We start from the raw sequence: 23,605 nt of genomic DNA on the forward strand, positions 1-23,605 counted from the left end.
CTATTTCTGGCAGGAGGGTCAAGCCTCAAGAGTCCAAATCAGTATCCTCTCCCTGCTTTATCCACTCCTTTAAGCAGCAAATAGCTGTCACCTTAGCTGTCTGTTCTGCTCCATTAGCTCAAAAGTGAGGAGGTCATTTTGGTCATTCGAGATGGATCCAGCATTATGTTGTGTGGTCCTGTGCCAGCAGTGTAAAAGCTGTTTCTTATGTGTTTACTGTGGAGGGAAGGAGTATGGGCAGACAGAAGATCACAAGGCTCAGTTATCGACCTGGACAGGCGTTCACTGGACACTAAAAGGTTCAAGCAGAGGATAGGGAGAAACACATGAGTGCAGTGGAGGACAGTAAGTGACCTCACTGCAGGTCTGATTGACTTGTGTGGAGGGAAGCCATTTTGATAGCTGGCTGGGTTATCTGTCCAGAAACGCTTCACATGCACACAAATTCTTGCTCCTGCAAACACCTGCATTAAGACACAGCAATGCACGGACACAAAAGCATACATTAATTCTAACCTTAGCCTTAACTCTTGAACAGGAGCCTGAGAAAGTGAGGACTGGCCAAAATGTCCTCACTTTGCCAAAATGTCATCAATCAGAAAATTATGCTCAAAGATGGAAGCAGAAGTAGACACACACGCACACACGCACGCACGCACGCACACGCACGCACACACACACACACACACCCCCCTAGAAATACTGTGTAAAATACAGAGAAAAGCCCACTGGATGTCAGAGCTTTACCTGATCTGCACTCCATGACTATACCATCCACTATGAACTAATAACACGCGCATCAACATAAGCCTGTATGTTTGCTCGTGTGCTTGATCTTTTACCGTGCACTGCATCCCAAAATCCATTCTCTATAATGTGCAATTACAGGCAAAGACAATACCCAGCATGTTGATTTTCTCTCTGACTTTGAAAGGCCTCCATGAGAGAAATGTATCCGTATCGATTCTCCTCCATTCTAACACTGTGATCGAAGAACAAAAGCGAGGAAAGACACAGAGGAAGAGGGAGAACGCATCTAATCGAAGAAGCTTCCAGACACAGCAGCTACTGGGAAACAGAATATCAGGAGTAATAATGCAAAAATACATAGGAAAGGCCACACAAGAGGCACTTAAATACATTTACTTTACTACTTTATTTTGCTTACGTTCACTCTATATCATATACTCAGTGGAACTATAGGCCTCTCATGTCTGTCCATGAAGAATAAGGCTAAAGCCAGCAGCTGGTTAGCTTAGCTTAGCACAATCCCTAGAAAGAGATGGAAACCACTTGACTGGCTCTGTCTAAATGCAGCAAGATCCCAGCAACACCTCCTGTAAAACACACCAATTAACACATTCTCCCATTTGTTTGATCTGTACCAAACTGAAGTGTAAAAATGACAAGTTCCCAGGCAACCAGAAACCAGAAACTGCAGGAAGTTTCTGGTCATGGACATTTATTTTGAACAGAGAAACTGAAAAAGATCTGACAGGGCTGTAGAGGTTCATATGTGGGATAAGTGATAAGGTATAACAGGCTGTTTAATATAAAAACATCCTTGAGATTTGGGTTTACTACTGGCTTCCTTCAAGGGCTGAACTTCACTGCATTTATTTTACACATATCTGTCTCAAATGTGGATTTCACCCCCCTTTTTATTCAGGTTTTCCTTTTGTCAACTGGATAAAGACTATGAGAAGTAAGAATTAGCAGATAAAGATAACGTGAAAGGACAAATTTCTACAGTGAAAACTACAAACTACAATTTCCCTCCTCTATTATCCGCCCCTGCTTATATCCTTGCCCTTGTCTCTAGTTGTCCTCATTTCTCCTATATTCTCTCATTTCAATTAATGATCTAACTCTGTTAGGCATACATTGTTTCCATAGAAACAGTGGTCTGTAGTTGATGTAGTTGCCTAGGCAATGGTGTGTCGGACAGGACATTATGTGTGAGTGTATGTCTGTGTACACATGTACATGTCACTTGTTTATATAATTCTGGGCTTGCGACTTGCAAAGATATGGCAATTAGTCTGTTCTTTCATATTAAGAATATATGAATCTAACCTGCACAGCCACTGTCCTCACTTTCCTCTACTGTGTCTAACACTCCTGTAAACTTTATGCTTCAGGGCTGTGAGCAAACTCTAGGTACCATAATATTTTAAATCTCTCCCTTGATCTACAGTAATTATTACTCAGCCTCTATTGTGACACACATTAAAGCTGATGTGAGCTCTGATCTGTTTTATTATTTGTGTTGTGAAAAACGCTGAAAATCTAAATAGCTAAAGAACCCCTGGACTGATTTTGTGTGTGTGTGTGTGTGTGTGTGGTTGGAGGAGTGGCCTTTTTGTATGAGTGTGTGAACTTTAGTTCAGTGCCGTTGTTGTCTGAACATCTGTGAAGACATTCTTGCTGGTCCTTGCAAGTTCAAAGGCCTTTTTGAAAAGTTAAGACTTGGTTTTAGGGTTTAGGTTGGAAGTTGATTTTCATGTGAGTGTGTGTGAGTAAGTGATGGGGAGGGAATGCGTCTGGCTCAAGAGTCTTCCCGATTTACAGCTGAGAAAAACTGTAACAATCGATGAACAACACTATCCACGGATAGAAAGAGCAAAAACGTGCAGAGAAGACTGGGTATTTTTCCAGGACAGAGACGATAGACGAGAGGATAATGGAAGGAAGGGTAAAAAGAAAGGGACGTAAAAGAGAAAACACATTTCAGACTACAAGACTTACAGATGCTTCATGTATCAAGACAAAAGTAGATTTGGCTTGAATTTTCAGTTAATACTGTGAAAATCCCAACATACTGTGGTACTAAATGTTACTATAATAAAAGCTAAACGCAGTATTGAATAAATATATCAGACAATGGCTGAATGTATTGCTTCAGTGGTGTTTGTGTGTGTGGAAGGGCATCTGCCAATGTGAGTGCCGAGTGTTTATATGACGGACCTTGTGCACAGAATGACGCCTGAGCTGTGTAAAGATCTCAAGAGAGCCACAGGTCTCAGCTCAGCAGTCCATTCCCAGACACACACACATATAATATTGCTCAAAAAACACATAAAGACACATGTATATTTAAATGTGTGAACATGCACACAGACACTCTGTGAACCCATAATTACACAAACACCTTCGAGAAGCACATGTGGACATGAAATAATAAAAAGATGCTCAATAAGCAGACACAAAACACACTTGCAGACTCCGTCTTTGATCTCATCCTCACATCTCTACACATGCGCAACCAGAATTGTAATCACCCACGCCCCGTCTCCCTCACGTGTGCTCCACTGCTCTACTTTCCCTCTGCTGGAGCTGGAGAGGAGAGGGCTCATCGGGCCAGCACCACATAACCACACACACAAGAAAGGACAAACCACAGAGGTATGAACACAGAACAATGCAGAAATACACACACAAAAAAAAACGATGCCTGCATGGTCATACACATACGCACATACATACATGCAAAGCAGCCTTTAGGTATGCAAATTCACAAGGGCACACACACACACAACCTCACATACACAAATCTGGGTTTGGGACGCACTCGCATATGAATATACAAATACAGCATGTGTATGCAAGCACGTGTAAAAAAAAAAAAAAAAATATGAGGAAGAATAAGGTGCATGAGGCCTGGAAACAAACACAAATAACCAGTGATTTAAAAGAAATACTTCGGCTCTCAAAATTAATCAGGTTACAGATTACAGACAGACTTAAAGCATGTGAATATAATGTGAAGCTGTGACACAATTACAAACTTGCTTATTTAAAAAGCTGCAACTTGCATCAAAATTCATACCCATCCTACGAGTCAAAACTCAAATTAAATTTCATATTCATATTTTATACAGTTAGCAAAAAACACATAACACACAAACATAATTTTAAATCAGTATTGGACTGTATCTTTCTGTCAGAAACTTAGTGGAGTCCAGTAAATTGCAATTCATCAATTCTCCTTTGTGAGGTCTACTTTTTTGCTGACAAGAACATGGAAGCGGGTGAGATAGAAAAGGAACAGTGTGAACAGAGAGAAGAGAGGATAAAGTGGATTGGTGTAATCCAATTTATTCTGGCACAAAAGGTTCAAACAGCGATGAAAACATGTAGACAATGAAACGCACACAGGCAGAAATACACACATGCACAGACAGTAACTCGATGTTATTTGAGCATAATATATATATATGAATGTGTGTGTGTGTGTGTGTGTGTGTGTGTGTGTGTGTGTGTGTGAGAGAGAGAACATTTCACAAACTCAGAAATAAGCCTGGAGCGTATGTGTGTGTGTTTTTGTCCTAATATAAATGCTCCCCTGGGGCTGTTTTCCCGGCAGGCATCCAAGTTTCCTAGTAATGGAATAGGGAAGAACTCTCAACAGCAGGAGCCAGGGATGACCAATCATTGTCATCGGACGTCTCCATCTCTCTCTCGCATCTAAACAACTGAGGATGATGTCATTAAATGAGGCTCTCCACCATGATGGGTGAATGGGCACGCAGCCATTAGGTTTCCAATAAATTACCCCAGGAAAGGCAGGAATTCCTTGAAAACGTGTAGTTCCATGTTTTTTTTAAAATAAAGATGAAAATGCTCCGTTTGGCTAAACCAAGGTTAGAAAAAAAAAAAGCAGTATCTTTTGGTGACTAATACTGTTGTTTTGTTTCTAGATTTTATGTAACTGATATTACTTAATTAGTATTGATTAACTGTTTGTTTCTACTACTGCATTTCATCATTACAATGTCTATTTTACAAAAATAAAACTAAACTAATCCACTGTGTAAATGGGTGTAACATAATTGGCTCTTTCCAGCAAAAATAATATTGTTTGGCTTTAATAACAGCACATATTGAAGCATCTTGTTGTTCTGTTTGGCTGAAATTTGCATCCTTTAAACCAAGAGCCATGACTTAAAGCCTGATTACAAGCCTAACGAAACGAAACAAAAGAAAAAGTGATCGTCAAGACCGTGAAGAGTCTGAACTGATGTTGCAGTGCAGGTCATCTGAGACTGTAAGAAGGTGTTTAGATTTAGTGAAAACTGGACATGGGCTTATTAAAAACATTTTAACATCCAAAAAACAACATTATCAACAACCTCCGTACCCTTGAGCAAAAAAAAAAAAAAAAAAAAAAAAAAAAAGAAAAACACAACAGACTCCAGGACAGTGTTTTTTAGCCTACTCTGCACTTTGACTGCCCGGTGGAGAAGGAAAAAGAGGAAATCTCTACATTTCACCATAAACTGCAGATTTATATGCATTCCTTTAAACAGGGCTCATGAGTAAGATGACTAAAAAGTAGCCCTTACTTCTTTGAAGAGCCAAGGACTAGTCTTTACCTCTTTAAGCAGGACTAAAGGTTAGCAATTAGAAGTGCTAGTCTGAGATGATATCCAATAAAAGAGTCGCCATAGCAACAGTAAGAGTGATTCACTGAGTGTTTTCGGGCTGTGAAATAAATTTCACACCTCGGTGCACCACAGCCTGTGAGATTTTGTTTGTGTGCATGTATTGAGTGTGTGTTCATGTCAGCAAGAAAACCGTACTTGTTGTTACACCTATTGTACCATGATACTGTGCACAGTATGTGTGTTGCTGATACAGACCAACAGTGACTGTGTCAGGAGTTTTTTTGTTGGTATTTTTGCTGTATCTTTTAATCTGCTTGTTCCCTGCAGGTTTTTCTCTATGTATGTTTTTATTTTAACATACAAGTGCTTACATTTTTATTTGTTTATCATGCTGATCTGAAATATGAAGTACGATGATGTAAAGTTTGTTTTCACTGGAAAATCTTTCCTTCTTCTTTCTTTAGTCTCATGCTGATGCACTGCTCATTAGCTTCCTATCAGTCTTGGTTTGTCTCCCTCTCTCTCCCTTTTCCCTGCTTTCCATCTTTCTCCTGTACTGTCAAGTAGTCCCCCCCCCCCATCCCTTTCCCCCACCTTCAATCCCACCTTCATCGCCTGTGAATTTAACACTAAGATTCTTCAGGGCTCTTCTCCCTTCTCATCACTCTCTCCTTCATTCGACCCATTTTCTTGCTTTGTATCACTCTTCTTTCTTTCCTTATTGTCTTTCTTACCCTCTCTTATCTCTCCATATGTTCCCTTTTCTGTATTTGTTTCATGGAACTGTTTTTTTTTTTCTAAGAAATGAGAGTAGGCTCTGAACCCTTCTCCCACATTCCTGCACAACACACACACATGCATGAACATACACATAAACAGGAATCGTGACTGCTGTACCCCTACAAGCCACAGTGAGAGCAAAAATAAACGAGCACAGAGGACTATTGACTTCTCTGTCACTACACACACACACACACACACACATACACAGAATCGGCACACATAAAGAAGCACAACACTCAGAGCACAGCAGAACGACAACACACAATCACAAATGGAAATGAATACAGCAATATTATAGACATTGTCTTATAATATGGTATATATTTGTCAAGTTTTAAAATGGCTGATGCTTCCTTTTCTGACAACTGAATCGGTTGCTTTGTCAACATGATAATCTCTTCATACCTGCACACTGGACCCAGTTGTTAAATTCCTCTACTGCTTTTAGATCTTGTGATGCCTTTTCCAAAGCTGGTGACGTATCTTTTCTTTTATTCCACTGCTTTTATACCTTTTTCCGCTTGAATTATAATATTTTAGATGAGACAGCTCCTTTTATCACTTTGCTTCCAAAAACAAAACCATGGTTTAATGTTGTACTGTGAGTGTGTGAGGTTGTTTGTCTCTATGTGGCCCTGTGATGGACTGGTGACCTGTCCAGGGTGTACCCCTGCCTTTCCCCCAAAGAGAGCTGGGATGGATGGTTTAATGTTGTTACTCATGCTGTTTGGAGTGAGCGTTGAAAAGCTGAACCAAAGTGGAAAAAAGATAAGCTGCAGGTGCTTCTTGCCCAACTGCACTTACACAATTCAAGCTGGTTTTTATTGTTTCTTTAAGCAAGGTTATTACTAAATGAAAACCCTTAAATTGTCCTACTTATATTATTCCCTCATGCATCTTAAATGATACCTCCCCCAGTTTCCGTAGCTTGATCCAGGGCATCCTTCCTGCAGTCTTTGAGCATGCTACAGTTCATCCACAGTTAAAGAAACCAAATCTTGATGTCTCTGTCATCTCAAATTTTAGGCCCATTTCAAAATTAAAAAAAACAAACAATTTTATCCAAAGGTTTAGAGAAAGTAGCCTTGTTGCAATTGCAGTCTTACTTAGATTGCCATGACATCTCAGACATATCAGTCTGGTTTCAGAGGACTTCCAAGAACAGAATACACTCTTCTTGAGATCTTAATGACCTACTTCTGGTGGCAGATTCTGGTCACTGCTATTCTCTATCTTTTAGGTTTTTCTGCAGAATGGTTTATCATGAAATTCTCATTTCTCCCTCTCAGCACTCTACAGGCATTTCTGGCACCCCACTAAAATGGTTCAACTCTTTCTGACAGAAGCTTTGCAGGTAATTTGGAAACTCTGAATTTGCTTTTTTCTTCTCCTCTGTCCCACGGGGTTCCATCTTGGGTTGATCCTATTTCTCTTTATATTTATCTCCTATGGCACATTATTAGGAAACCTCCATTTATTGTGTTGTTGATGATACTGTTATAATTGTACTTCCTTCTGAAGCTGCAGGGAAATTGCAAATAGCTACTAATCAATGAATGTGAATGGCCTTTAACTTTCTACATTTAAATGAAAATTAAACTGGACTCATATTCTGCTACTTACACTCTTATACTTTTATAGAGATCCTTCATCCACACTGCCAACAGGCTTAGCCAAGGGCAGATAACTAACGGACATGACCAGCACCTGGTTGCTGATTACTTTTAGTACTTAGTACTTTTTATTTTTACTCCATAACTACCTGAGTTTGGGGATTGATAAAGTGTATCTCATCTCATCCTACCTTATTTAGCCCCACGTTCTCCTCAGAGCTCTTCTCTCCTTCTAGGACCCTTAAATCCTTTTGTAAAATTAACTGTTAAAAATTTGGTTATTCTTATGCATAGTGACTTTAAATTAGATAAAAATTAACTGGTCAGCACCAGCTTCTTCTAACTTAGGGTAAAACATTTTCTTTCCAAAAGTGACATAGGAGTTTTGTGTCTCAGTGGACTGCAGTGCCCTGTATATCAGTCTTTCCCATTCTTCTTAAAACCTCCAAAAAAAAAAGAGCAGATCAGTCCTATTTCAGCTCCTCGTCACTGGATACCTGTTTCTTTTACAATACACTTTAAATCTTATTAGAGACTTCCAAAGTGTTAAATCATCTAGTTCTGCTAAATTTTTTATCCTCTTACTTTTTACTCTCCAGCAAGACCTCATAATGTACGTCTGCTGACCAGTTGTTACTTATTGTTCCAAGGACAGTGAGAACATGCAAAAACGTCCGTATTCTCATCCATGGCCGATTTTAAATCTTGGATATCTTGGTTATCTTTTATTAGTCCTTTAAATAAATGGACACCATTACTGACAAATGAGGGGAAATTAAGTTGAGAGGCAGAAGTGAGAAGAGGAGACGTTGTGAAGGGAGGCAGGTGATGACGGGTGAGATGGAACTCGACTTTCATGCAGTAAATCTTTCAGACAGAGCTGCTTCGTGAGTCCAGCTTCTCTGCTTTTGAAAAGACTTCAAATCCTCCCATCTGTCCCCCAAACACACTCACTGATCCTTCTTTAATACTTCCTTCTGTTAGAGGAAAACACCCAGGACACTGTCTACTTTTTGTGCATGTGCATGTGTGTTGCGACTGTCAGACTCTGTGCTTAAAATCTTGGCCCTTATTCAGCACAGTATATGCCTTTGTTTATTTCATGAGTCAAGTTTGTTCCTGGGTAAGCTTGTAGCATTAAAACCTGAGTTGATATGGGGAGATCAAAAGATCCCTTAAATACTTCTGTCTGATAACATTCATCCTCTTATGACTGTTTGCTGGGATGAACTGAACAGTAAATGCATGTAATGCATCAAGTAAATGCCTGTATCGATTAACATTGTCACTTTTTCAGAAAATGAAGACATAAGAAATTCACGCAACCATTGAATTCAGGCTGCAACAGACTACAAAATATCCAAGAGCTGACTCTCTCATTTAGGTCATACTGATAGTTTAGAGCCATGGGCATATTTTCACTAATTGCATCTGTCCACCCATCCATTATCTTCCACTTATCAAGACAAAGAGCAAAGAATGAAGGACACTGCTTGACTGCAGTGACTACAATAGAATATAATCAAAATAAGGCTTTTGATAAAACACTACATACACTGAACCTGTCAAACATCTACAGTCATTCAATTTCTGATTATATGAAAATTTAGGGAAAAACATTTTAGAAGCAATTTCAAGGCATAATAAAGGAATAGATAATCAACTGACCACGACCTTTTCAGTGGCGTATTCATTAGAAAAACACTACATTATTTTCATTTGTTCATAAAATACCTAGTAAAAAGATTTTTTCAGTTTTAAATTGAATTACTATTAGTTGTGTACTTAGTCCTCTCTAGCTGCATCCATTAAAGTGATTCACACATTGTGACCTTTTCTAATGTTGTGTTTGCCATTTATTATATAGTGTATTCTACCTGTATTCTACCTGTTTCCAGTCACTGTAATTACACACTAAACTTGGAATTGTAACTCACTGATCCACATGTGGCAGTGAGTACATCATGAGTAATTATTTCCCATTCAGTGTGACATACTTTAGTTGATAGTGCTGTTCTCGGGTCTTCTCTCGTGTCAAGGTCGAGCTTGGCTAATGGCCAAAATACTGTCATTGTCACACTGACACAGTGGTGGTTTAGAGATGCAGCCAGCAGCTGAAGGGTACTTGACACTGTGTAAGTCAACTGATGGGTTGCAGAGATGGAGTGGAAATTGAAAGTGCCACTGTTACTGATTTCACAGTCAGAGGGAAGTAATTTACAGATATACTCCTGCTGCAGTTTGTACAATGCTGACAGTTAGAGGGAAGACCAGTTTTATGGGACCAATCTGCAGAATATTGAGGTCGTCTTTTGCGATGACAATCGCTGTGACTTACAAACGGAAATGCCTTCCAAAAGAAAAACATCTTCCGAACTACTGTATGACTGGAGGACATAACAAATACAAATAAACTGATCAGGCTTGAATCATATTGGAGACAATTTGTCAGCAAATAAAAGGCACTGAAACCTTTTAACTGCATGTTCCTTTGGGTCTTGTTTTTTAAGCATTCAAACTGGCTCAGACACTTTGGAGAAAGATTTAGAAAGTTATCAGTTCACAAACAGGTGAACGCAAAAATGCAAGTGAATTCATGCTACATGTCATTGGGTTCTGCAAGTGTGTTTCATAGAGAAACTAGATAATTTTGGTGAGAATTCACAGTAAATAGTAGGATCTCAATCTACAATATATTAAACAGATTGGTAACAATACCTCTGTGAGCGCTCTGTGAATGATAGAGGCTGTCTGAGGGTACACCTCCCAAGGGGTCTTCTCTTCCACCATGATGGCGTCCAGCGTGGCCTTCTCTAGGACCACGTCAAATGATGCATCAGAAAAACAGAGCTGGCACACATCCATCTGATGCCAGGTCATACCCGGACAGTTGCTGTACCTGGCACTCATTGTATTGATGCATACGGATGAGTAGTCAATGTTGGTGATGGAGTGGTAGCCTGCACTGTACATGTCCCCACTCAAACTGCTGTTTCCGCACCCTGAAAGAAAGAAAGAAGACAGAAGGAAAAGTGAACCTAACATATTCTGGTGGAGGAACGATCAGAGGAAAAGAGGGAACGAGGACATAGCTGAGGAAGACCAGAGAGGGGTGAGACTGAATCCAGTGTCTCTGACTCAAATCCCCAATATGTTTTTTCAGTATGAGTAAGCAAAAGTGTGATCGATATAGCAACATAGCTAGCTGTTATCATGACAACAAAGAAAACTACGACTGGGACCACCGATGATTGACGAGGCATAGCAACACACATACACACACACACACACACACACACACACAGACACCCACACCCACACACGCGCACACGCACACACGCGCACACGCACACACACACACACACTTGAGCAGCAAGCAGAGATAGAAACCTCCCACTCCAAAGACCCTATAGGGCTCATATAAAGTGGATTCTAGGGGTTGCAGCCTATTCTGACATGATGCCAGAATACAGACACAGGAATCACCATCAGCAGAAGGTTTCAACTTGCAGTTTGTCACTGGGCGACAGATGGATGAAAGCTAAGGAGAGAAATAAAACGAAGACAAAAGAAAAGTGAAGATAGCTTCTCCTGTAGCAAGGCAAGATGAAAATAATCTACCGAATGCGGCATAACACCTTTTGGATCAGATGACTCATAAATCGTGTAGAGGGAAGACAGGAAAAAAAAAAAAAAAAAAGAGGAAAAAATGCTGAGAAGAAGACATAGCATATGCACTAACTTGATGCACATATTCCGCTTCAGTACAGCTGAAAGTTTCATGTGTGCGAGCCTACAAAACACTCACATTACCTTATATTTTCAAGTATATCTGCATGTATGCGTGTGTATATACATATATATATATATATATATATATATGTTTAAGGGGATCTGCCTGGGAACAGGGGAGAAGGAGTGATAGATGGGCCTGCAACTTCCGACAGCACACTGTCACTGACACCTCTGCTGCAAACGTGTGGCTGGCACTTGTTATCACCTTTCTGCTTCCACTAATTACCAGCCTCCAATTTCATGTGTGTGTACGCACAAGTGTGTAAGACTGAGTTGACAGACTCACGCACTAAATAACACATTTGTAACCTATTTAAATGTGTGTGTGTGTGTGTGGTGCATCGTAGACAACGAAACCATATGTTTTATAATCATAGCAGGCATTTATTCATACGTATAGACACATGGATTTGAAAGGAAGTACATGTGAGAAACAAATGACGAAAATAGAATTGAATTGACAAGGAGAGGAGAAAAACTCCATCAGTATATTATAATATGGTGTAGCAGGGGTAGTCTCTTCCAAATGCTGTACACTCCACCAGTGATAGAGTGTTAGCTGCTTATGCATGCAAATGTGTGTGTGTGTGTGTGTGTGTGTGTGTGTGTGTGTGTGTGTGTGTGTGTGTGTGTGTGTGTGTGTGTGTGTGTGCGCGCGCATTCTAGACATGAGAGGGCTGCAGCTGCCCCACCCCCTGATGGCTCGCCCTGTGATATTGGCTTCAAAACAAGAGAGGAAGGATGTCAGCGCTGCTTGTCACTCTCAGATAGTTGAACACTTTCTTTAAGGATGGCTGGAATATGAGAAAATGTGTCCGAGTTGAATTACACAATGTCAACAGGTTATCTTAACCAACTTTAAACTTATTTAACATCTGCCAAATGCAAGCAACAGCTTGGGAAACTATGGAGGAAGGGCAACCTGAGAAACGAGACTCATGAGGCTTCAAGATTACTCCAGATAGGGTCAGAAATGCCATATAAAATGGAGGCATCATCCTTTATGTAAATGAAAACAGGGATAAAAAAAACTATGCAGTTCATGGCTAAAATAAGGATCTATTGATTTTATGCCCCATGTTTGGTCTTCTTCACAGTGGCTTAAATCACTCCTGCACAGTCGAAACTTAAAGCACTCCAGAAATTGTTTCCAGAGGGTTGTCCCTACTGGCACAGCTATGTGTGCGAGTTTGCATTTCCATGAACTCGTCTCTGTAAAAGTGGTGTCACATGACAGCCTATTCCTAGTGGTTGTCGCAACAATTATATTTGCCAGGCTGTTATCAAGGACACTAGTGTTTCTTCGGGACTGTGACATCAGCTGGTGCCCCCCACCCCACAACCTCTGACCTTTATACACACTCACCAGCCTGCATGCACACACATCTATACACTGCCAATGAAAAGATCTGATAGAGCGCACTGCAAATATGTCAGTTTTAGTGTGTGGGGTCAATTACAGACTGTATCTATCGTGTGTGTATATGTGACAAAGGTATATACAGGATACCAGGTCAGCCTCAAAACTGTTTTTCCTCCAAATGGATACAAGGAAGTGCATCCTAACTGGATTATCCCAAGCTGCAGAGAGAGCTGCTAAAGTTAGAGGTGTCATATCACCTTGTTCTACAGGCTGTGTGTGTGTGTGTGTGTGTGTGTGTGTGTTGTGTGTGTGTGTTTGTGACTGTGATGGAAAATTTGAGTCCTGATCTCTAAAAAGTGCCATACCACTCATACCAAGTCGGTAAAACAAACTGTGGTGAACTTTTGTCACCTGTTTGTGACATGCATAAACTGTTAGTCATGTCCGCATATGTGTACACTTACACAGGAAATTCAAGATATTTTAAAATAGCTTCTTGTGCAGAGATGAATGTTGGCCAAACATGGGGGCAGTTCCTTCCTGCAGACTCAAGAGATGGTCTGAGTCACGGAGGTTGCGTGACCAGCTAAAGCCTTTGATATTCAAGAAAAAAAATGTAACAGCTGAGGACATTCGCTACAGGAAAGCAAACCTCAAATATACAATATTATCTGCTGCATGTAAATGATCGGTTTAACCAAACATGAGGAAAAGGTCTGCATAATCATATTTTGTACTTTGTGACTTTGTGACTTGATGCATAAAATCTTTGCAAAAGCTTGTAATATCTACATTTCATTTATACTTTGTTGAAAATGATGCAGTCGCGTTGTAATTTGGACTCCAGTTTCAGCCTGTGCCTGCAAAATGTCAACTAAGATTTGAAGTACTTTTGTAGTTATTTCATTAGTTTACAGTTGAGCTCCTTGACTCTTACTGAATCTGAACTGTTGGAGATTTGACCTTTGGGCTATCACGTGGCCTCCCTCCACATAAACAGTGACTCTAAAGTCCATCTATGGTCAGCAGGGGTGGTGGGTGGGGAACCCCTACGAGTGAGCCGGCAGTGTGAAATATCAAAGCTGCTGTCTCCGAGGTGAGCTGAGCAGAGCAGTGGAAACTCCATGATGTCAGAGGCATGCAGGGTATTCATTCACATCCCATATTGGTTTAGGCACATTAAGGATGGGGGAGTGCGCTTGGTGTTGATGAAAGGTGACGTTCACATGCACTCTAGCAAAAACACTGAGCCCCTCCACCGCTGCACACCCATTAGGCTCTGGGCCAGCCCGAGTAAACCGATGCTGTGCTGAGGCTTCACAAAGTTCAGCAGCATCGCCTGTAAATGTCAATAAACAAAGTTTGTGTGGGGTTGTTGATGCACATGGTTGTGTGTGCCGTGTTGATAAATGTGTGGGTGTGCTACAGACAGGTGACAAATGAGAGGAAATTCCTGAGTGTTTGACCCCTACAGTGAGGGGATCCAGTGGCTCTGTTATGCTGTGGGGGGGCATTCTGCTGGCAACATCTGTGCCCACTTGTCCTTTTAGAGGGCGAAATCAACACAAAGTTGTTCTGAGTGATCACCTTTATCCTATGATGAAACATTTCTGTCCTGATGGGGGTGGCCTCTTCCAGGGTGACAATGCCCCCATTCATAGAGAAAAACAGTTTGACAAGCATAAAAATGAATCATACCCACGTGTCCTTGAGAGTGAACAGGTTTCAACCCAAATTAACACCTACTGGAGATTTTGGATGTTATTACTCTCCACCACCATCACCAAAACAGAGTCCAGAGACTTGTAGAATCAATGCTGAAGTGTACAGAAGCTGCTCTGGTGGCCATTACTAAGACATTTTTTTTTGTTTTTCTTGTAATTTGTCACCAATCTATCTTCATGGGAACATACACATTTCCAGTCAAAAAAAAAAAAAAAAAGAGGCAGACAAGGATTTCTTATGTGTACTCAAGTGGAGTGGAATTTTCCATTATTATGTTCACAGATGTTAAGCCTAATGTTGATGCAGTTTTGTGCACAACGTGTGATTAACTTTGAGTGTGAGTGTTTGTGTCAGGTCACAAGAAGCCTGCACGTGTCTGTGTTTGCGCACCGTGACATGATGAAAGTAGACAGTGTCACACTGGGCCTTGTTTCAACCAATTATTTCTTGTCATCTTCCCTGTAAGTTATAGTCCACCGTTATCTGATTAATTAGACGCAAATATGAATATAACAAGCATTTGATGACATTTAGACACAACCACAGTCTCTAATTAATTTGGCCATTGTGGACTGTTAACGCTAGAGGATGCTTGAAATGAAGTAGGTTGACAATATGCCATCATATCACATTTTAAGACCAAAGTATATAAATACATGAAGGAACAGAAGTATACAATTGTTCCAAATTGAGGGCGACATGGCGACTACCTTAAAATTTTCAGGGAAATTTGTTGTGCTCGAGTTGTGCTGACTTGTTTCGACCTCACACTGAGACCGGGAAGTGACAATAGAGAACATTCAGGAAGGACAGGAGGGGGAGGTGGAAAGACGGGAGGAAGAGGAGACACTGAAGGAGACAGGAGAGGGGAATAATAAAAATGAAGGAATAGCGTGGATAAACTTGAAGATGCAGAGGGTGAATGGAAAGAAAGAGGTCGACAAATTGGGAGAGAATAAGAAATGGAGAGAAGGGAAAAGAGAGGAATGACTGGCTGAACTGAGCAGCCTTGTCTCCATGGAGCTCAGCATCTCTTGTTCGATATATGCCTAAATCCTTTCTCCTTTACTTAACATCCATATCACTTTTGTGCATATATCACAAACCACCATGCATTGATGGTGACGGAGGGCTATTTAAACACACGAATGGCTAACTGCTTCACTGTGTGCATTTTGTCTCTCTGACTCCATCTTTGCATCCACTCCAGATACAGATATTCTCATTACTTTCCTTTTACAAGCAGTTTCAGGAGCTCCAGTGGAGTTGCATCAGCAGCGAGGCCAGATGAAATTCTCTCAAAAGCTCGACTCTTCCGGCAAGTTCTCCTCACAAGTCTCTCCTTCCCTCCACTCACAAAAGCAACCTCACTTATGTAAGCGGGTGTACGAGATAATTAGCGACTGAATAATTAAGCCTGTACCCGTGACAGTGTGACTGTTTGATGGAGTGTGAGACTCTGTGTGTGTGTGTGTGTGTGTGTGTGTGTGTGTGTGCGTGCGTGCGTGCGTGCGTGCGTGTGTGCGTGCCTGAATGATGGAGGACTTTTGGAAAGACTCTATTGTATGAATCTGCCTTTCTGTTGTGGCATGCAGCCTAAAGCTCCTCTTAGAGCCAAAATACCAACAGGCATCAGGAATGGGGGCTTAGTAAATGGCATCTTTTTGCCAGAGCTAACATTACTGAGAGCTGCCCACCCCCCTCTTTATATTAATATTTATGCCCTGTTATTTTCCCTACCATAATTTATACAATATCCTATGTTAAACATTTCCTGCACATAATATTTTTGAACAGTGGAAGCGCGAGTGCTTTACACTTCATCCTCTGCTCAAACAAAAACCCTCGACCGTGGATACCACAGTCTGAATTTAAAGCCCTCTCTGTTCTTAGCAGGGTCTAACAACAGAAAAATAAAAAAAAAAAAACGTCTGGAGATCAGGAATGATGGATACAGCACTAACACAAAAGGTGGGCAGTTGTCAGACAAAGTGGGCGAGCTGAGAGCAACAGGGATGACTAAGAGTGGGAGTGAGAGACACACACATGGACAGAGAGTGTGTGTGTGGTAGAAAACCCAAATGGTGCAATTTAATTTGCCCATGCTGTGTCACTGAAGAACTATAGGCATACACACAGCATGAGTCAGGGATGATGTTGTGACCTGTTCTATTTCCAGAAACAATAACATCAAATTATCTTTCTTAAAAATAAATAAATAAATAAAAATAATAGCACAATAAAGCAAGCACATTGCTAACCATGACAACAACAAAAAAAAACTATTTATACAACACATCTAGAAGCTATTGTGTCCATCTCTCTCTCTCTCCCTCTCTCAGTCTTCATCCCACTTAAGTGGCTGCACAAAACTCATTAGATAGTCAACACCCAGCACATCATATCAAAGAACACTCATCATATCATGGCATCATGTGTCACAAACTCAGACTGGTGACAGATCGAATCTCTGGAACTCTGCTAGAAGGATTTATGCCATTTCCTCGCTTCTGCCTCTGACCTAACAATGGGCAGTAACAAACGGCGTATGTCTTAGATCAGATCAGATATTGCCAGACTGAGAATAAGTTGCATTTATTTAGAAAAACATACATTATGCAACAGGAATGCCTCATTAATGTTCCCTTGGGGATACATGTGATCCATTGCACAAACGCATTTAACTTGCAAAAAACCACACAAACGACTGTTTGGCCGAGTAGATGGATGTTTCTTTCATTACTCAGACTGATGGTCAGGCTAACATGATAGCTAAGGTGTTTTCATGTATTTCAAATTATGTTTCAGTTTTACAAACGCATCACATGAAATCAAACAGCTGTGGAGGCCTCGTTCATATAAAAGGGTATATTATTAGAAAAGCAAAACAAAAGATGTTTTAGATTTGCAGTAGTATATTTAGTAAAACCACAGACTTATCATTTATTTCCACAGGCCTATAACTTCTAACATGGTTGTCAACTGCTGTTAATGATTTAACCAGAAGTTTCATGCACACTCGACTTTAAAAGTGCTCCATTTAAATTCTTCCCTGTTCATCTATTAATTTTTTTCCCCATCAGTCTGCCACATAAACAGTCAACATAACAGTCTCTCACTGTGGTCGGGTATGGTTAGCAGCACTGTGCTCACATCACGGGCACAATAGGAGACACCACATGTGTCCCATCCTAACGGTAAACCTGGAAGAAAGGGTTTACATTATGTGATAAGACCAGCTCTCTCAAATCAGTTTCGAGCGTGCCGTCTCATTACTGTAGTGGAAAAAATCTATATTGTCACAGCCTTTCTCAGGTCAGACAACCTCCATGTTTTACAGTAAACTGAGAAGCTTGTTCTCAGGGCTGTTTGCTTGTACATCTGTGTTAACAGCTGTGTATGTCAACAGCCACCCACCCCCACCCTCACCCGGTGATGTTTATTACAGGCACTCTGAGTCAGTTACCAATATTTATTTTTCCAATCAGGCTATTCCAGCAAGAAAATATGTCCCTGCTTGTGTGTGTGTTACCACACTCTTCGTGTACAATTTGTTCTCTATGACTGGCAGTGGTTTAATCTGCCAGTGGTGTAGCAGCAGAGAGGAAGGTCATGATTCAGCAAGAAACTGAGTGTGTGAGTGTGTGTGTGTGTGTGTGTGTGTATAGGCAATCAAATTCAAAGGAATCATTTCTCTGCTCCCTTTAATCTGCGGTTAACCTCCTAACCTGCACTGTGACCTGTACACAAACGCACACATACAGTAAATGGAAATAACCACAGCAGTTACAAATATACTGGAAGCAGATAAAGGTAGAAAAAAAAAAAAGCAGCCTTATTTTGTTTCTCTTTTACGACAGCCCCTACAAAAATTTCATTACAGGTCAGATGTTACAATGACATTTTCCTGTCCCCTAAAATACTCATAAGTTTCATCAGCCTTTTCTTCTAAATGTGTGTGTGATACAAATGAGGCCAAAACTTGGAAAAAAACTCAGTGTCTGAGTGAGTGCAATGTTTCTGGATAGTCTGACACATGCTGTGAAGGAGAACAGAAACACACAAACAAATACATGCAAGAGAACACACACAGCAATAGTTTTGTGCAGAGGGGAAAGAGAAAGTAACAGCAGTATAGGCATTTTCAATTAGCCACCTACCAAGACCACGTCTGTGACAAAATGAAATGATTGAAAAAGCACAGGTATTCTTAAGTTTTCAACACACACACACACACACACACACACACACACACACACACACACGCACACACACACGCACACACACCCTCACACACACACACACACACACACACACACACAACTTTAGAGGACATTATTAACATACATTTTGGCTTTAACTAAACATAACCCCAGTCACTACTTACCTAACCTTCATCTTTACCTTAACTCTAAAACAAGTCATCACTCTAAAACTTAATGATTCATGATTTAGGGACCTAGTTTTTTGCCCCTTAACATGTGAAGTCCTTAATATATTACTATTAAAACATGTCTACAATACAATGCCAGCCCACACACACTGAGATCCTTCCTTGCCCTTACATCTTAAATATATATACACACACACACACACACACACATACACAGAGGCTCAAACTTGATTGGTTAATTTTCTGCCTGGATGCCAGTTTTGTCAAGTTCAAGGTGCCTGCGTCTATATGTAGATGCTCTGCTGCCTGACCTTGGTGTGGTTATGTGGTATGGATCAGGTTTTACAGATGAGGGCCAGCCCAGTGTGGGAGCTTTAGGGCTGACCAAGCATATTGATCACTGCAGGAGGAAATAGCATGTCTCTCTGCAATGTCATTGTGTCTTAGTCTGATCTGAGTCTGAGGTCTGAATAAAATGTGCTGCTAAAAAAATAAAAATAAAAAAATCAGGGCCTCTGATGAGAGCTCACTCAGGGCAGTGAAACACTCAGTATTCCTTAATCATTAACTATTATTTAGGTTGCATGCATTTTAACCCACTTACTTTAACTCACTTGCTTTTATAGCACCTCAGCAAAGCTTGATGTTTTTGCTATATATGATCATCGAATGGCTTTGCTTGCTGAAAATACTAGTTTAGCGCTGAGCAATTCGAGCTTAATATCTAATTGTGATACTTGGCGTCAATAATGCAATTATTATTTTATTTTATAACAATGCAGTTATGTATTTACAGAAAGACTCACCAATCTCTTACACTCCTTGAACAGAAAAATCACAGTCCAGAATCTACTTTTAAAATCTCAAAATAATATAAAGAGAGAAGTCTTTCATTTGATACCGAACCTTCTTTGGTCTAGAGTAAAAGAGTTCTGATACCAGCACATATAAAAACATATATAAAAGCCAGTATAAAAGCTCTATTAGCTTGTTATGGCATAGTGAATAATAGGAGTTATAGCCTATAATGGTTTGCAAATTGCACTCTGAAACTACAGTTTTGGTTTAAAACCATTACTCACCATTCAGGGTAGTAGTAGTATGTCCTAAATAATTTTACCATCGTACACTTTGTGAGGGATAGAGTGAAGGTCACAGACAGGAAATATTTGCACTGTAAATACCTTTGCTGCATCACAATATAAAGAGATGGGCGATTGACTTGTCCCACTTCACCTCCACCTAGGCTCACCCTTTTTGCCTAAAGTTGGGATTTTGTCACAAAAAAAAAAAAAGTCAAAACTGAACCCGACCCAAACCCAAACTTAAAAATATCCTTGCAGTCAAGGGCCATGCTGAATCCATGCATTCCTTTAATCACTGCTTGGAGGTGGAAGGGTGATGGCTTTTGGCAGACACCAAAAGTGGGAGGTCACTGGTTTCCTTCAATGAGCACATTCACATAAGGTTGTGGAAAAGGTTTTGCTACAATTTTTAACCAGCCATTAACCATCACCTTGAAGACTGCAGAAACGAATTGGACAAATGACTGTGAAGATTCTCAGGTGAAGTTATGTAGAAGCTGAGTCATGTCACATGACCCTCATGAATAGCCTATTAACATCTGTACCGGCTAGCTAAATGGTTAAACCTTCTGCATTATAATGGTGCAGGTGTTTTTATGAAAAATCATCATCATGTTTATCATAGTAAATGTTGACGTGCACCAAATAAAACTAGCACTTCACAATAAAATGGCAGCCTTGTGTAGATTTCACACTGCAAAGAGTTGTATCAGTCCCTTGAAGACTTTCCAACAGGTCCTCCAAAATAGCTACAGTACTTAGTTTGTACTGAGATGATAGTGTGGTTTGCAGTCTGCTTTTGGGCCACCAGTGAGCAGCTGACAGCAGTGAAGTCGCTAATGAAGAGTGAGTCAGCCTCTGAGACAGGCTGGTTGATGAAGATGGTGATTAATGCTGCATGCCTCATCCCCTCCCCTCTGGTCTGCTGCTACATGCAATATGCCAATTCCTCAGCGCTACTCCCCATTGCTCTCTGACAGACACACACTTTGATTCATCTAGTCTTCCAGCTGCTCGTCTGATATTTCATACGGAAACGTCTTTCAATTCTGTCTTCATTTCCATATGCATATGACTGCTGCATGCTAGTGAATGAGTAAAGCAAGGTCACGCTCTGCAGGCACCTGCTGTACTAATGACTGAGAACCGGACAGGACTGGACTGTACAACATGAGATACACAAACTGAAACACGCACGGTAGTCTGTTCTCACTGAATCATGATCACTTCCCGTTTGGCTGGAACTGACTGTCCTTCATCCATGAGAAAAACCAAGAAACAAGACTTGCAGGTGGTAAGAAGGAGGGCATGAAGAAAAGTCTGTGCAACAGAGTAGTGTGTGGTCAGTATCTACCAACAGGCTCATAAACACCACATAAGCAGCATCTCTTGGAAAAAAAAAAAAAAAAAAAAGTCTGACCTTTCGCTGCTACGGCTCAAGTCAACACACTGATGTCACTCAGTCAGGAAGTACTTATATGGTCATGAGAACAGGAAACGCAAGAGGAGCAATATGTGTGATGCTCTGGGGCTACCTACAGGTTGAAGAAGGCTGGAGAAACTCTGAACAGCATTTTTCAGGCTGCAGGGGATTGAGTGAGAGGTATGAATGACATTCAATTTGGTGGAAACAGGAGCCCAAGGGATGTGAATGGCTAGGGCTATGAATGAGAATAAGAGCGGAGGAATTTAGTGGGTTGGGCAAAGCGTGAAAAGGAAGAGATGCGGAAGAAGAGCAGGCTGCGATAGACAAGTGTGAAAAGGAGTAATTGGCAAGTGCAATGATAAAGAGGAGAGAAGAGAGGCTGGAAGTTAGCGGGTGGTATGATGTATTCAGAGCCTTCCTCTATCTCTCTCCCATTTTCACTATCAGGCATCTCTGCTGCAGCGTCGACTCCAACTGCATACTTGATGAGAGAGGCAGCGCAGGTCCAACTCTCAACACACACAGACACACACACACACACACACACAATTTGATAAGGCAGCGCCAGGCTAGGCACTCAGGCTGGCACCAAGCCTGAACCCACTGTTAACCACAGCCTGATTCCCGTCTCACACATGAGTTTGCACTGAGACTCACACACACAGACAGAAGGTTATGAGAGGGGTTGCAATGTTTTCAGGCCATAAAATATTTGCGTATTGAAGATGTTTTAATGAATACAAAGACACCGAAACAACAGAAATAACAAATAACAAAATATCACGATCATTTTTACCAGTATTAAAAACTATTATAAGACTGTACCAATTCTACAGCATTGGCATGCTAAACATACTGCTTTATTGCTGCTGTTTCAGCTGTTTGTATTTGGTGCTGTAGTAAATTAATATACTGACACACAGTACATGGACAGATAAAAAAAAAAACGTGATAGGTTTCGCAAATATTTGGTCATAAACATATTGGACAAATTATCTCAGCATGCTTGTGGTCACCAGGTGATCACCAGACAGTTTAATCCTCCTGCGACCATAAAAACTGAATGGCAATGAATCTAATAGTAGCTGAGATATTTCAAATTGGACCAAAAGTGATCCCTGAAGCCATACTGCCAGTGGAAATAAAAGCAAAGGAACAGAAATAAAAGTTGTACTTTTTCCATCATTTTCAGCGATTGCTGAACATTCTGCAGTACACAGTACACACAGCGCTCAGGTTGGCCTCAAAAACATACTGACTGGTGTCATATGCCCACACTTTGATTCTCTATGTAAGTCACTTTCCACTGACTTACATACATGTCCTGAAGACTTGCCTCTGCCTCAACCATAACCACTATTTGCCTAACCCAAACTTACAAACCAAGTCATCACTCTAAAATTCAATGATTTACATGTTCCCACGAGGAAAGCAGTCCCCACAGTGTAATAGTAGGCACGCAAGCACACACACCCTCACTCTGAGTCAGTACAACAGACAGATAGATAGATAGGTATGAAAAAAAACATGAAAAAAATAATAATAATATAGATTAAAGGCAGAATGAATGAACTGATAAACCACCTTTACATGAAATTTTGTCTCTGCACTCATTCATAATTACGTGTCCAAAGAATTACCAAGGCCAAGGGCTGTCTGGCAGTCAATGACAATCTGATTGAAAGGTATGAGGTAAACTGAGCCAGCTTATGTGATCGGGGGATGATGTCATGCTGCTTTGTCCCTGTGAGGAGGTTAACATGCCGAGAGAGCTCTGATGACATGGGAGCTCATTTCCTGGCCCAGGAGTCTCATCTACGACAAAGCTCACACCTTTCTAAGGACTGTCTCAGGTTTAGGTTCAGACTGCAGGGGATACAATTACAATGGCAACAGGGAGTGTGTCCTCCAAGGAACGTAGGCTTCTCTATGTGACGAGGAAGTCAATGTAAATTAAACAAACTCTCTTGAAAATACAGCAAAGCAATTTCCCAAAGAACATCATATAGGAATTTAATTGCTTCTGGGCTAAATT

The 23,605-nt window shown here is 40.7% G+C and overlaps 1 protein-coding gene across 1 annotated transcript in view; it reads right to left on the reverse strand.

The window, feature by feature from the left end:
- The window catches only part of ece2a (endothelin converting enzyme 2a), a 62,787-nt gene that overhangs the window by 21,359 nt on the left and 17,823 nt on the right, over nucleotides 1-23,605 (reverse strand). Inside the window, exon 3 of the mRNA XM_026312674.1 lies at nucleotides 10,502-10,785. Coding sequence (XP_026168459.1) covers nucleotides 10,502-10,785 — 284 coding nt within the window. The remainder of the gene's footprint in view (nucleotides 1-10,501; nucleotides 10,786-23,605) is intronic.

Source organism: Mastacembelus armatus, chromosome 17 (genome assembly GCF_900324485.2).
Source record: "Mastacembelus armatus chromosome 17, fMasArm1.2, whole genome shotgun sequence".
NCBI lineage: Eukaryota > Metazoa > Chordata > Actinopteri > Synbranchiformes > Mastacembelidae > Mastacembelus > Mastacembelus armatus.